This window comes from Alnus glutinosa, chromosome 9 (genome assembly GCF_958979055.1).
Source record: "Alnus glutinosa chromosome 9, dhAlnGlut1.1, whole genome shotgun sequence".
In the NCBI taxonomy this organism is placed as follows: Eukaryota; Viridiplantae; Streptophyta; class Magnoliopsida; order Fagales; family Betulaceae; genus Alnus; species Alnus glutinosa.
Window position 1 is genome coordinate 11,636,260 of NC_084894.1, and position 12,536 is coordinate 11,648,795.

At 37.9% G+C, this 12,536-nt stretch overlaps 1 protein-coding gene across 4 annotated transcripts in view; it reads right to left on the reverse strand.

Annotated features, from left to right (window-relative positions):
- Positions 1-9,041: 9,041 nt before the first annotated feature.
- Positions 9,042-12,536, reverse strand: part of LOC133877293 (serrate RNA effector molecule) — a 34,283-nt gene continuing 30,788 nt past the window's right edge. For all 4 annotated transcript variants that reach the window (XM_062315545.1, XM_062315544.1, XM_062315543.1 and 1 more), the window contains exon 12: positions 9,042-9,610. In XM_062315545.1, the coding sequence (XP_062171529.1) occupies positions 9,550-9,610 (61 nt within the window). In that variant the 3' untranslated portion in view covers positions 9,042-9,549. The remainder of the gene's footprint in view (positions 9,611-12,536) is intronic.

Consider the following 12,536-nt stretch of genomic DNA (forward strand, 5'->3'; position numbering starts at 1 on the left):
CTCGTGCGCTAAGAACCCTAACTGTGCTGTTACACTGTGGCTTGTTTCGACAGTATACACAAGAATCAAGCATCAAAGGCTGATTTTGACTAAAGGTAATGAACTTTTTTGCTTTTTTTAAGTGTAAATGAATATTTATTTAACCATATTTGTTTATTTGCGTATTACTTGTTTTTTTTCCGAAATGATGGGCGTTATTTGGGGTTTAGGGACACTTTTCCCGTTGTTTAGGGTTTAGGTTGTTACGGGACCATGTGTTTGGTCATCGGCAATATCTAGGTCTTATTGAAGTTGCTAAGATGGTGTATTTTATATATTCTTTGGTTTGTGGTCCCATTTGTTCCTGTCATTATCTTGTTTCAGGTTTGTTGTTCCCTTTTTTTTTTTTGGTTTGTGGTCCCATTTTGGGTTTGTTGCTTAGGGTTGTAGAAAAGTTCAATTTTTTTAACACAATTTGTTGTGGTTAGTGGGTCTTGATGTGTTTGCCATTATGGGGTGACTTTTGTTTTGGTTTGCTGGCTGATGCCTTTATTATGCATGATGTATCCAGAATTGCTTTACTCTGCTTGTGGACCCAATGCCTTTACTCTTTTTTTTGTTTTTGTCTGCTCACTAGGACGTGTCATTGTTTTGTCAACTTGTCTATTTGTAGGACACGTATGTACCCAGAATTGCTAATGTTTAAGGTGCACCATGGTGGCCGATTTAATAGGGAGCATAGGGTCACATATGTTGGTGGGGACATATCACATTACCCTGACCCATATGATAGAGACGAGTTATCATTTATTGAGATAGAGAGGGTAGTTAGGACTTATGGGTATGGTCCTGGTGACCTAATTTACTATAATCTACCTACCAAGAGTCTGGATGAAGGGCTACGACTTATTTCTTTTGACCATGATGTTATTCAAATGGTGGAGCACCATAGGAAGCATGAAATTGTAGAGTTATATTTGGTTGCCTTTGGTGTAGTAGATGCAGATGTAGAAGTAGAAGTACATAGAGAAGAGGGTATTGTTGATGAGGAAGAGGAAGAAGAATATGAGAGAGTGTCTGTAGACAGAAGTGACCCATTCTGGGATCAGGTTCTAACTGATGACTCTGATGCTTATGATTTAGATGGAGATGCAGAGGTGGGATTAGAATATGATGATGTTGGAGTAGATGAAGGGTTTGGACTACAACCAGAAGATGTTGTGGATCAAGAGGTTGGAGTAGAAGCAGCAATTGGTGAAGCAGAAGAGGGTGAGGGTGAGGGTGAAGGTGAAGGTGAAGGTGCGGGTGGGGATCAGGGTGGGGGTCAGGGTGAGGGTGAGGGTTATTCAGATATTTCCGGTAGTGATGAACTTATCTCACCTAGTGCTAGTGATGAAGAAGGTGCGGCTGAGGATGAGTCTTCAAGACGGCCCTGTGTCACCAAGAGGGTTCCATTTAGTAAGGATGATTTGAAAGATCCGATTTTGCAGCGAGGTAACACTTTTCGGGATGTGTATGAGTTTAGAAAAGCCATTAAGCAGGCCTTTGTATTGAAGGGAAGGACTTGACTTACCAAAAGAATTTCAGGACTAAATGCATTGCAGTGTGTGCAAACAAGAATTGTAAGTACAGAGTTTATGGGAGGCAGTTGAAAGATGAGTCCACGTTCATGCTAATTTCAATTAGGCCTAGATATACATGCCCTAGGAGGTACAAGAATCACTTGATCACTTCGAATTGGGTTGCCGAGGAGTGCATGGACTGTTTTAGGAATCAGCCGAACATGCCTATAGATGTCATGAAGAAAAAGGTGAAGAAGAAGTGGAATGTTGAAAGCCATGATAGTTCCTTATATAGGGCTAGGAAGAAGGCACAACATACCATTTATGGAAAGTTGGGTGAGCAATACTATCGATTATGGGACTACTGTGCTGCAATTAGAAGCACAAATGTTGGGAGTTGTGTAATTATGATGGTTGAGAGACCTATGCCTGAAGTGCCTTGTAGATTCCAGAAGATGTACATGTCATTGGCAACCATGAAAAATGGATTCAGAGATGGCTGTAGGCCTATCATAGGCCTTGATGCATATTTCTTAAAAGGAGTTTACAAGGGACAGTTAATGGCAGCTATTGGAAGGGATGCCAATGATAACATGTATCCAATTGCTATAGCTGTGGTGGAGGCAGAGACTAAGGACAGCTGGACATGGTTTCTTGAGGCCTTATTAGCAAATCTTTGCCCTAAGGGTCCACATGGGTGGACTTTCATTTCAGATAGACAAAAGGTAAATATTTCCATATTTCTTTTTTTATGATCTACATGTCTTGTATGTGATTTGGTATGTTAAATCTAATGAATTTGATAGAGATATTGTTTTCATATGTGCAGGGATTGGTACCAAGCCTACATGAGGTGTGTCCTCATGCTGAACATCGAACATGTGTGCGGCACTTATATGCCAATTTCAAAGATGATGGTCATAGGGGGTGTTATTGAAGGACCTGCTGTGGAAAGCTGCTTCATCTTACACACAGACTGAATTCTATGCTGCAATGGAGGAGCTCAAGGGCCTAAACCCTAAAGCACACGAGTACCTAGAAAAGGTTGACCCTAGAACCTGGTGTAGAGGATGGTTCAACACAAGTACAAAGTGTGACCTTCTGCACAACAACTTGGCTGAGTGCTTCAATAGCTGGATCCTCAAGTTTCGGGATAAGACCATCTTGACAATGTTGGAAGGAATCAGGGGCAACTTAATGAGAAGGTACCAAAGGAAGAGAGATGCTATAAGGGCCATGGAGGGGAATGTGGGGCCAAAAATTAAAGAGAAGTTGGAGATAGAGGAAGATGAGGCCAACCATTGTACACCAATATTTGCTGGTGATGGTTTATTTGAGGTTGATTGCAAGGGCAGGAAGTATGTAGTCAATTTGTGCCAGAGAACATATGGGTGTAGAAAATGGGATGTCTTTGGCATTCCATGTTGTCATGCCATCTCGGCAATATGGCATGGTGGAGGCAACCCAGATGATTATTTGAGTCATTACTTTGGAAAGGAGATGTACTTAATGGCATATACACCCATCATTTACCTTGTACCAAGTGAGGAGCAATGGGTTAGGACAAATCAACCGAAGATTGAACCACCTAAGTCAAGAGCAACTATAGGTAGACCTAAGAAAGTTAGAAATAGAGGTGCTGATGAGACATCAAATCCATACTCAGTTAGAAAGGTTGGCAAGAAGAACCAATGTGGGATGTGCAAAAAATATGGTCACAATACAAGAACATGCACTGTTAGGATGAGGCATGATGAAAGACAACAACGTAGGAGAACTTCCTACAGAGAACATGCTGCAGATACTGACTGCAATCTTAACAGGGTAATGTTTCTTCTTTGTGATTGTTTAGCATACATTTAGTACCTAAAGGCATATGTTTCTTCATACTGTGAGTTTAATATGTTTGTGTTGTTTTGTGATGGTTTCTGACATTTGATGTGTTCTTTTTAGTTGGGTGAATCCTCCAGTGCACCATCTGTGGGCCATTCCAGTGCACCAACATCTAGTGCCCCATCTACTGACAATCCTACTATACCAACAAGGGTCGGGGTCGAAAGAGGGTAAGAGCAAGAGGAGAGGGTACAAGCACTACATCCACTGAACCAAGTAGGGGTGAGAAGAGCACTAGAGGAACAGGTGCAAGCACAAGATATACTAGCAAGAAGGCCAGTACCAGTTTTGCAACTAGAAGCAGAGTTAGTGGAAGATTGAGAGTACATCCTACACAAACTAACCCAAATACTCGAGAAAAGGTGATGGTTGACCTCACTGGGAACCCTTCTGGACCACCCAAGGTTCCAAGAGGTGGACCTGCATGCTCATGGGGTCCTCCCAGGGTTGTAGGTGGCATAACTTTCAGACTAACTCCCCCTGACTTTGACATAAACAAGGCAAAAGCAACAAGTTCTGACATTCCTCCACCTATAGACAAAAAGGATAAAGGAAATAAGAAGATTTGGCAAGTCTGATGTGTATTTTGAGTAATGCTACACATCATCCTCTTGTCCACCTTTTATCCTCCCAAAATTGATGTGGCTCTTAAAATTACCATTGAATTTATGATAGATCATTATTGAATTTTGATCTAATGGTGATTTTAAGAACCACATCAATTTTGGGAGGATAAAAGGTGGACAAGAGGATGATGTGTAGCATTACTCGTGTATTTTTGGATATGTGTTGTACATTTTGGAAGGGCATGGACAACATGGTTATGATGTATATTTTGGATTTCTGTTGTGTATTTTGGAAGGGCATGGACAACATGGTTTTCAGGATGTATTAACTTAACTTATGATATTTAACAACATGGTTATGATTTGTAACTTATGTTATTTAACTTATGGTACTATTTTTTGGAAGGGTTCAATTTGTAATTTCAGTAGCTAAATTTGATGTGTTTTGATGTTATTTGAGTAATGGAAGGTTAAGGAACTGTTATGTATTGGTTTGTTTTGATGTCATTTGACTTTTGTGTAATGATTGGAGGAATTTGTTTGGTTTGTGATTGGATGAGTCTAGCTTTTCTATTCAGGTTTTTTATACCAACAGGTTTACAGGAACACATATATAAACCATTTTGAAACCAAGTAGTTTATGATGGCATTTTGGTATTGTCTGTTATTGCCTTAGTCTGTTGGTACCAATTTTGGACCAAAAATAATAATTGGTAACAAATGGTACCAACAAGTTTACAGAGACATACCAAATTGGTCATTTACAAGTTTTTTGGAACCAACACAGCATTACAGAATATCACCCAATGATAACATGTACCATTTTGAAACCAAATTGTTTATGATGCCATTTCTGGTATTGTTTGTTATTGGCATTATTGCCTTAATTTGTTGGTACCAAATGTTGTTTATAACTCTGTGAACTTCTTGTTAACAAATAGACCAATTAAATGGCCAATAACATCCATCCAATTTTGGTACCAATTTTGAACCCAAAACGACAATTGGTAACAAATTGTAGTAACAAGTTTACAAAGACATACCATATTGGTCATTTACAAGTTCTTTGGAACCAACATAGCAATTGATATCACCCATGAACAACAATATTTCAAAGATAACAACTACAATACACTTATCAAGGGAAATTCATAATCCGGCTAACAATTACAAACAAGTTACCACCCTTGAACACAATCCGACCAACACTCACAACATTACAAGGCATTACACCATTACAAAAAAGTTTCATGCCAACATCATCCTCGATGCATTGCACTGGCTGTGAGATTGAGGATATACAAGCAACAACACGAATATCACCCATGAACAAACAAAGGCAAATTTGTACTTCCTCTCTACTGACCGAAGCTTCATCTTCTGTCTCTCTAGTTTCGACTTGTATTTCTCAGCTTCTTTCCTGCATTTATCAGCTTCATTCTTATTTCTCTCAGCTTCAGACTTATATTTATCCGCTTCATCCGAGACCTGGGTTCCACTCAATTCCCGTTCAAGCTTCAAACTCTCGTGCCACTTCCTCAACCTCGACACAACTCTTAGATTGTATACACACATTTCAGGATCACACCATGAAAAATAATCACATTTCACAGCTTCTTGCCACATAATCGGAAAATCCCATCAATCAACACTTGTGGAACCCTTAGGGGGAAAAAATTGGGAAAACAGAGATGGAACCCTAAAGGGGAAAAAAAAAATGAAAACAAATATGGAACCCTAAGGGGAAAAAAAATTGGGGGAAGAAATTACTTACCTTGTAATTTACACAAGAATAAAACCTTCTACCAAAATTTTCCATAGTGAAGGATGTCCACGAACATGCTTTCAATCCACATTTACACAGTGGACCAGTAGAGGTAGCCGAGCTCGATTCACTGTCAGACATAGGTTATGATCACTTCCACGTGAAGAAGGGAAGAAATTAACTCATGCAAAAAAACCTACCTTTCAGGCGTTGATGAAGGTAGGCCGAAGCTGGGAGTGTATGTATGAGCTAAGAGTGTATCAATGTATGAGATAAGTGCTTTGTGAAGGAGGTTTCAGACTTGATTTATCCGTTGAAGTCAGGGGCAAAGAAGACCAAACTCATTAAAAAAGTCACGTGGAAGTCACGTGAATCGACTTCCATCGCGTTTTAATGCCGAGAACAGACGGAATGCCCTTCTGGGATTCATTTTGATAGTTAAAACCCCAGGTTCGAGAGGAATGATAATTCAGCACCCTTCTGTCAAAACTCGGTATAATTCGATACCACTTTGTGAAGTTCTCCCAATTTTTTTTTTACCTTATATTTTTAATTTTTTTAGATATTTTTTTCCAACCTTATATCATCCTCCCTTACTCCAGTATCAATTACATAATTACTCTCACATACCACATATGTATCTATTTGTGTGCTCTGCCATGGCTTATATATATATATCCGGCGATTCCGATTCACGATGCTAAGTCGGCATTTATTATGCGAGCAGAGACAGTTCTGAAGACTCTGGACGTTGTGACTATGACTTGCAGCTTTTGGTTTGGGTTTGCTCGCTATGGCTGCAGGGGCTCTAAAATATTCCAATCCCTCTCTTTGTGTTTTTGTGATTTTTTGTTTTGTTTTTGTGAATGGCTTGTTTTTAGTTTTTAAGTTTATTACCAAAAAAAAAAAAAAAAAAAAAAAATCCCAAATAATTCTTTGTCACAGAGTCTACAGATCTCACCTTTTTGGTTGTTTTAGTACTAGAACTTTGTCTATTGCTACTAGATTGATAATGTGGAGTGAGGTGTGGAGTAGAGTTTTGTTTTGATTGACGTAGTGGTTTTTTTTTTTTTTTTTCTTAATATATATATATATATGATGTGGCACTTATCAACATTGTTGAAGTGGATGCTGACATATTAAATGAGACACACGTGGCAGATGGCAAACCGTTAACTTTAACGGTAAAGTAACAAAGGGACCTATTTGAAACATAAGCAAAACCTAAAGACTTTATTCTTGAAATTAGAAACCTAAGGATTAAATTCAAATCAAATGAAAACCTAGGGACTAAATATGATTTTTCCCTAATTAATATATACACTTCATCTTGATATGATATGATAAGGTAGATTAGTTAGGATTAGTTATATTCCTGTAAAATCATTTGTTGTACAAATAGAAAGAACTCTCAAGAAGGATAATGAGATTTTTTTTTTTTTTTTTTTTTTTTTTTTTTTTTTTTTGTGTTATCTTATTCTTTTGGTTTCCAAAAAATGAGTCTTTTATTAGACAGACTAAAGTTTCTCGTTTTATCGTTTCTTGTAAGATCTAAAATTCTTTTTTTTTTCTTTTTCTTTTTCTATTTTTTGTTGTATCTTTTCTGTTGAAATTGATTTTGTTCTTTTTATGTTTGTATGCTCTTGCACTATGAAGGATTTTTTTTTTTCTCTAATTTCATTAATTAGTAGTATCTAGATTGAAACATTTAAAGTATATGGTAGTTTTCACATTAAAGTGTAAGCTGAATTTTTTATTTTTATTTTTAACATAGGTAAGATTAAACTACATTAATATAATAAACTAAATACAAGAGAGGGAGACATCAAATCCCCAAAATAATTAATATTGTGCTGGAGAAAGTCTCTATGAACTTCGTGGTAGGTCTGCCAAAGGCGCCAATAGGGAAAGACGCCATATGGGCGGTGATAGACCTCGTCTAATAAAAGGTGCACATTTCGTCCCACTTAAAGTTACTAATTGGGTGCAGAAGCTGGTTGACCTGCACGTTAAGAACATCATCAGACTAGACGGGATACCAGATGTTATCAAATCGAGACTCCCATTTCACCTCAAGGTTTTGGGTGAGTCTGCAAAAATCTATGGGCACAAAGTTGAATCACAGTACATGCTACCACTAGCAGACCGGTGGTCAGCCAAAAATGACCATCCAGATCCTGGAAGACATGTTGAGAATGTATGTGCTCGATTTCAAGGGGAGCTAGTTTGGCATTTGGCTAGCTAGAGTAGGCAGAAAAGCTATGTGAATAAACATGTATACCCCATTATCTGTCGAATTTAACAGAAATTCTTAACGAAAGGAGCCAAGTGAAAGGTGAAATTTGTTAAATGAGGTCAATTGCAACATTTGAAAGGCGGTTTTTTTTTTTTAAATAAAAAAAATTTATGGGAGAAATTACAAATTGCTTGGTAGTTTAAGACGAATAAGTCTACTTACCTCTTATTTCTTTATAATTTATCCAATCTAAATTCAATATGGAGTCAAAGCAGGCCAATTGAAGGAGGAGCATTCAAAATTTATTCTTCCATTTTCTCATAAATTACACATGTTCTCTCTGTCTCTCTCGTACATTCCATAACAATTAAGAAAGAGGAGCAAAAATCTGGCTTTCATCTTGATTATGCTATAGAAAAATATATAAAGTTGTAATTTAAGGAGAGGAATTTTATTAGCCCCATTTGCTTATTAATGCTTTTCATCTTAGGGTTGTCATTCAAAACGAGTTGGTACTTGCCTATGAGTCGGTGGCAGAATGCTTGAGAGTAAATGTCAATTGCCCCTGATGAGTGGCTAAGGGTGGGCAACTAGCACATTTAGAAAATTTTCTACAGGAGTAAGGAAAATTTTTGAGAGTTGAGAGGGGGCATTTGCCCCCTCTCGACCCCCCCTCCCTCCCCCACCCCTACTTACCCAAAAGAGAAATGATTGTTATACAACTCTTGACAAAACTTCTGTACAGTTCCAACAATTTTTTTTCAAAATAACCATTGGATCTGATACTAAACCACATCTTGTTACAAGTTAAGATTCCATTTTCTTCGTACTCAAAACCAAATTTTCATCACACATCAAAGAAATAGTCAGACCAAGAAATAATACCAACTTTCCATCCGAATGGAAAGAATTTTTCTTTGCAAAAAGTGGAGTGATCCCCTGTCCACATTTTGTAAAGAAAAAAGCTTTCACATAGCATTACTCTAATAAATGTTATACATGGTAAAGATCATTTTTAACTCCACAACTAATCAGAAAAAGAAGAAAAAGCTGAATGTTGGAAGCACATATAATATACGAAGATTTTTCAATACACAATATGCACAAGCATAGTTCATTTTGGAAAAAAAAAATAAAAATTCACAACCCCTTGCTCATAATCTTGATCCAAACAAACAGTAGAAGGTAAACAAATGGAAAACCTTTCCAAATCTATTATCCAGTAAACTATACAGAGAAATTTTTGTTAACTACACAAATATTCCCACCCCAAATGTATAGAGAAATCTCTTACCAAAAGAAAGCAAGTGGGAGAAAGAATACATCACAGTTTCACATCACTAACACACATGGGGAAGCTGTGAAGCAGATAGCAACCAGAAAGCAACAACTTCACATCCAACTGGATTTCATTGCATTATGGCAGAGTTGCTTCTCCAGTCAGATTATTGTGAAATAACAGCAGTTAACCTTGGACCAGATCAGAAGTTGCTTTTCCTCGAGAAATTTGGATGTTGCATGGCTCTATCATCCTACAAGCATAGATGCCTACAAGCTCCTGTAGTCTAACACAGTGACCTCATCCTCTGGTGCATCTAGGTCTTGATAACTGCAACAAAAAAATCGAATGCAATCAGCATATCCTCTTTACACATTATCAATACGAGGCAAAAGGACACATATAGAGCAAACTGGCTAAGCCCCCCAAAAATAAAAAAAAATAAATAAAAAAGCTTCCGAAACAGCACTGTCAAACAGCAGCAGAGAAAACATATCACTGCATGTTGACTGCAGATGGACTTTAGTAGAGCCTCGTATCCCAAGAGAGTTCCACATATCTCAAAAATTTAAACTAAACAAGAATTGGTTTCATGATGGCAGTAGGAAACTATTTTGAGCATCGTGAAAAGATCACCAGAGAAATATATTATATAAAATTATATATCTCTGCATGTGCGCGCGCCTCTTGGGATAAACTATGATAAATTACGGCAATGTCCAATCAATCTTGATGAGGTCTTACTCATTTTCACCTATTTGAAGGGAATTTTGTAATAATTGAAGGTTAATACATAAGATTCCCTGAAAGCCTCGAAGTTAGTTGCTGACTTAGCTGTTAATAAGGTTGCGGTTGCAGAGCCTCCAACGAAGAAGGTTGCAGAGTCTCCAGTGAAGACGGGCATTCTTAGAAAGGGGTTTCTTAACCCTCGCCCAAAGATGCCAGCTACTCCCGCTTCGCCTCGGAAGGTCTTCGATGTTCGGATGGTTGGGCCTTCCTCCCCTCCTAGAGGTTGTTCCATTTCTTCACCTGTTGAGGGTAATAGTTTCTCCCAATCTCGGAATTGGCCGATCAGTTTTGATCATAACGGGGAGATTGTGGTTTGGGAGGAGGACGTTGATCTTTGGGATGTTTCGCCTTTGGATTGGGCGTTAGAGGGCGCTTTTGGGGACGAGGCGTTGGCCATTCGAGATGCCATGGAAGAAGAATTTCAGCGTGACAAGATGATATCACGCCAAAAGTCCAAAGGCAAGAGGGAGCTTCTAAACCTGTATAGCTCTATCAACTATGGCGACGCTAAATCTTCCACTAGGCATAGGAAAGGAAAGGGCCTTATGTTGTAGAGTTGTGTGCCTTTGTGTGCTTGGGTGGGTTTGTGGGCCATTCATCGGGTTCGGTTTTTGCTTGGATTATTCTGAGGGGTGTTTCTCTTGGGATTTTCTCGGGTTCTAGGGTTTTTTTTTTCTTTTGGGTTTAGGGGGTCTTGTTGGGGGGTTTTTGGGGTTGGTTTGGGTGCTTTTATGGTTTTTTTTGTATTCGGGGGTTACTATTGGGGGTTCTTTTGTTTTGTGAAGGTTTCTATTATGCTTGTTAGGGGTTTTCTTGTGGGTTCCTTGTGGTTTTATTGGGTTTTTTATGTGGGCTAGCTGAGTTGCTTCTGTGTATACATCCTGTGTACTTGGGGGCGCCTTACGCTTTTTTAATGAAATTCTCTTACTTATCAAAAAAAAAAAAAACAAAAGTAAAATATATTACTTCTTTTCTTTTTATCACAACAAAGAAAAAAAAGATGGTCTATGTCTCGACCTGGGGATGCACTAGCCCCATCTATGTGCTACCCCAAAATGATAACAGTTAAGGCTTCCTCTACTTACTTTTATTGCCTAGATCGACCTACTACAAACCTGATATAGGATCCAATACATCTCTGTACAATGCCCTCACACAATAGGGTATTACAATCATCTCCACTCAAAGACCCATGACATTATTGTTAGAGACCGTTGAACTACATGGTCGTGGTACTAAGTTGGCTCCAATACCATTATCACGACCCAGGAAAGCACAAGCCACATTGAAGCAATACCTCAAAAAGACTGGTCACAATCAAGGCTCTCTGAAATTGGTTACATAACCCAAATCCATGAGACCTAGCTCTTTTGGTGTAGCTAATGCATCCCAGGTAATAATAAATGGTACTTAGTAACATATTTAGTTTCTGTGAAGGCAACATGTAGATGTGTGATGAGTTCCATATCAAATGTGTACCAAGTTGATTGGACTATACAAGCAATTATGGTGAGCCCTATCGTGACCAATCTTTTTGGAGTATCACAGAGATACACTAATTAGAGTCTAGGATGTGAGACTCTAATTATGGTATATATGCTTTGTCATCTACCATTCAAATTCTAGTTTAAAAAACATATCATGTGGCTCCACTAGTTCAAAAACCAGATTTATAATAAGTAAAATTTTACAATTTACAGATTTATCTGAACGATATTGATCTACAAATAGGTGCAGCCCCAAGCACCCTATCATAGTATATCTACACATATATTTGTACATCGCACACAGAAAGGAAAATGGAAAAATAGGCTACATCTGTCTTGATAAAGTTACATTCTTGAATCTCAAGAAGATTATATATCCAGTTTTGCCAAGCTACTTACATATGGTTGGTTATGGACTAGCATATATCCTCACAGCTTCAATAACACAAATAACCGATATTCATTCCTTTAGTTTCTTCAACTAAATACTATCATTCCTACTCACTAATTGGTCTTCATAGTGACTAGACAAATCTAGCACGCCATTTCAAGTTTTATCCTTTAATATCTACCACTTTAATGTCCTAACTATAGTTACACACATTTTACAGAAAATTTTGCAATTGTCCTGCATCACCAAACGTGATTGACCACAACCATGTTACAAATAATGTATATATTACCAGTATCCCAACTTCTGAATATTTTCCAACTATCTATTGACAGTAATCTTAACTTCTTAGTATTTCCCAACAATCCAAGGTTCTCTATCCCTTAAATTCCGAACCCATTTACACTACTAGCACCTAACGGATTCAGCAATATTTCTTCCACTTCCAAAACCTTTAGACTTTACATAATCTTACCTGAATATTTACACCAACATCGACCTTAACAACCTAAATATGTGGACAAACAACATAAACAATAGCGCCCAATCCCAAATACTAGCAAGTTACATTAATTACATAATGTAACAT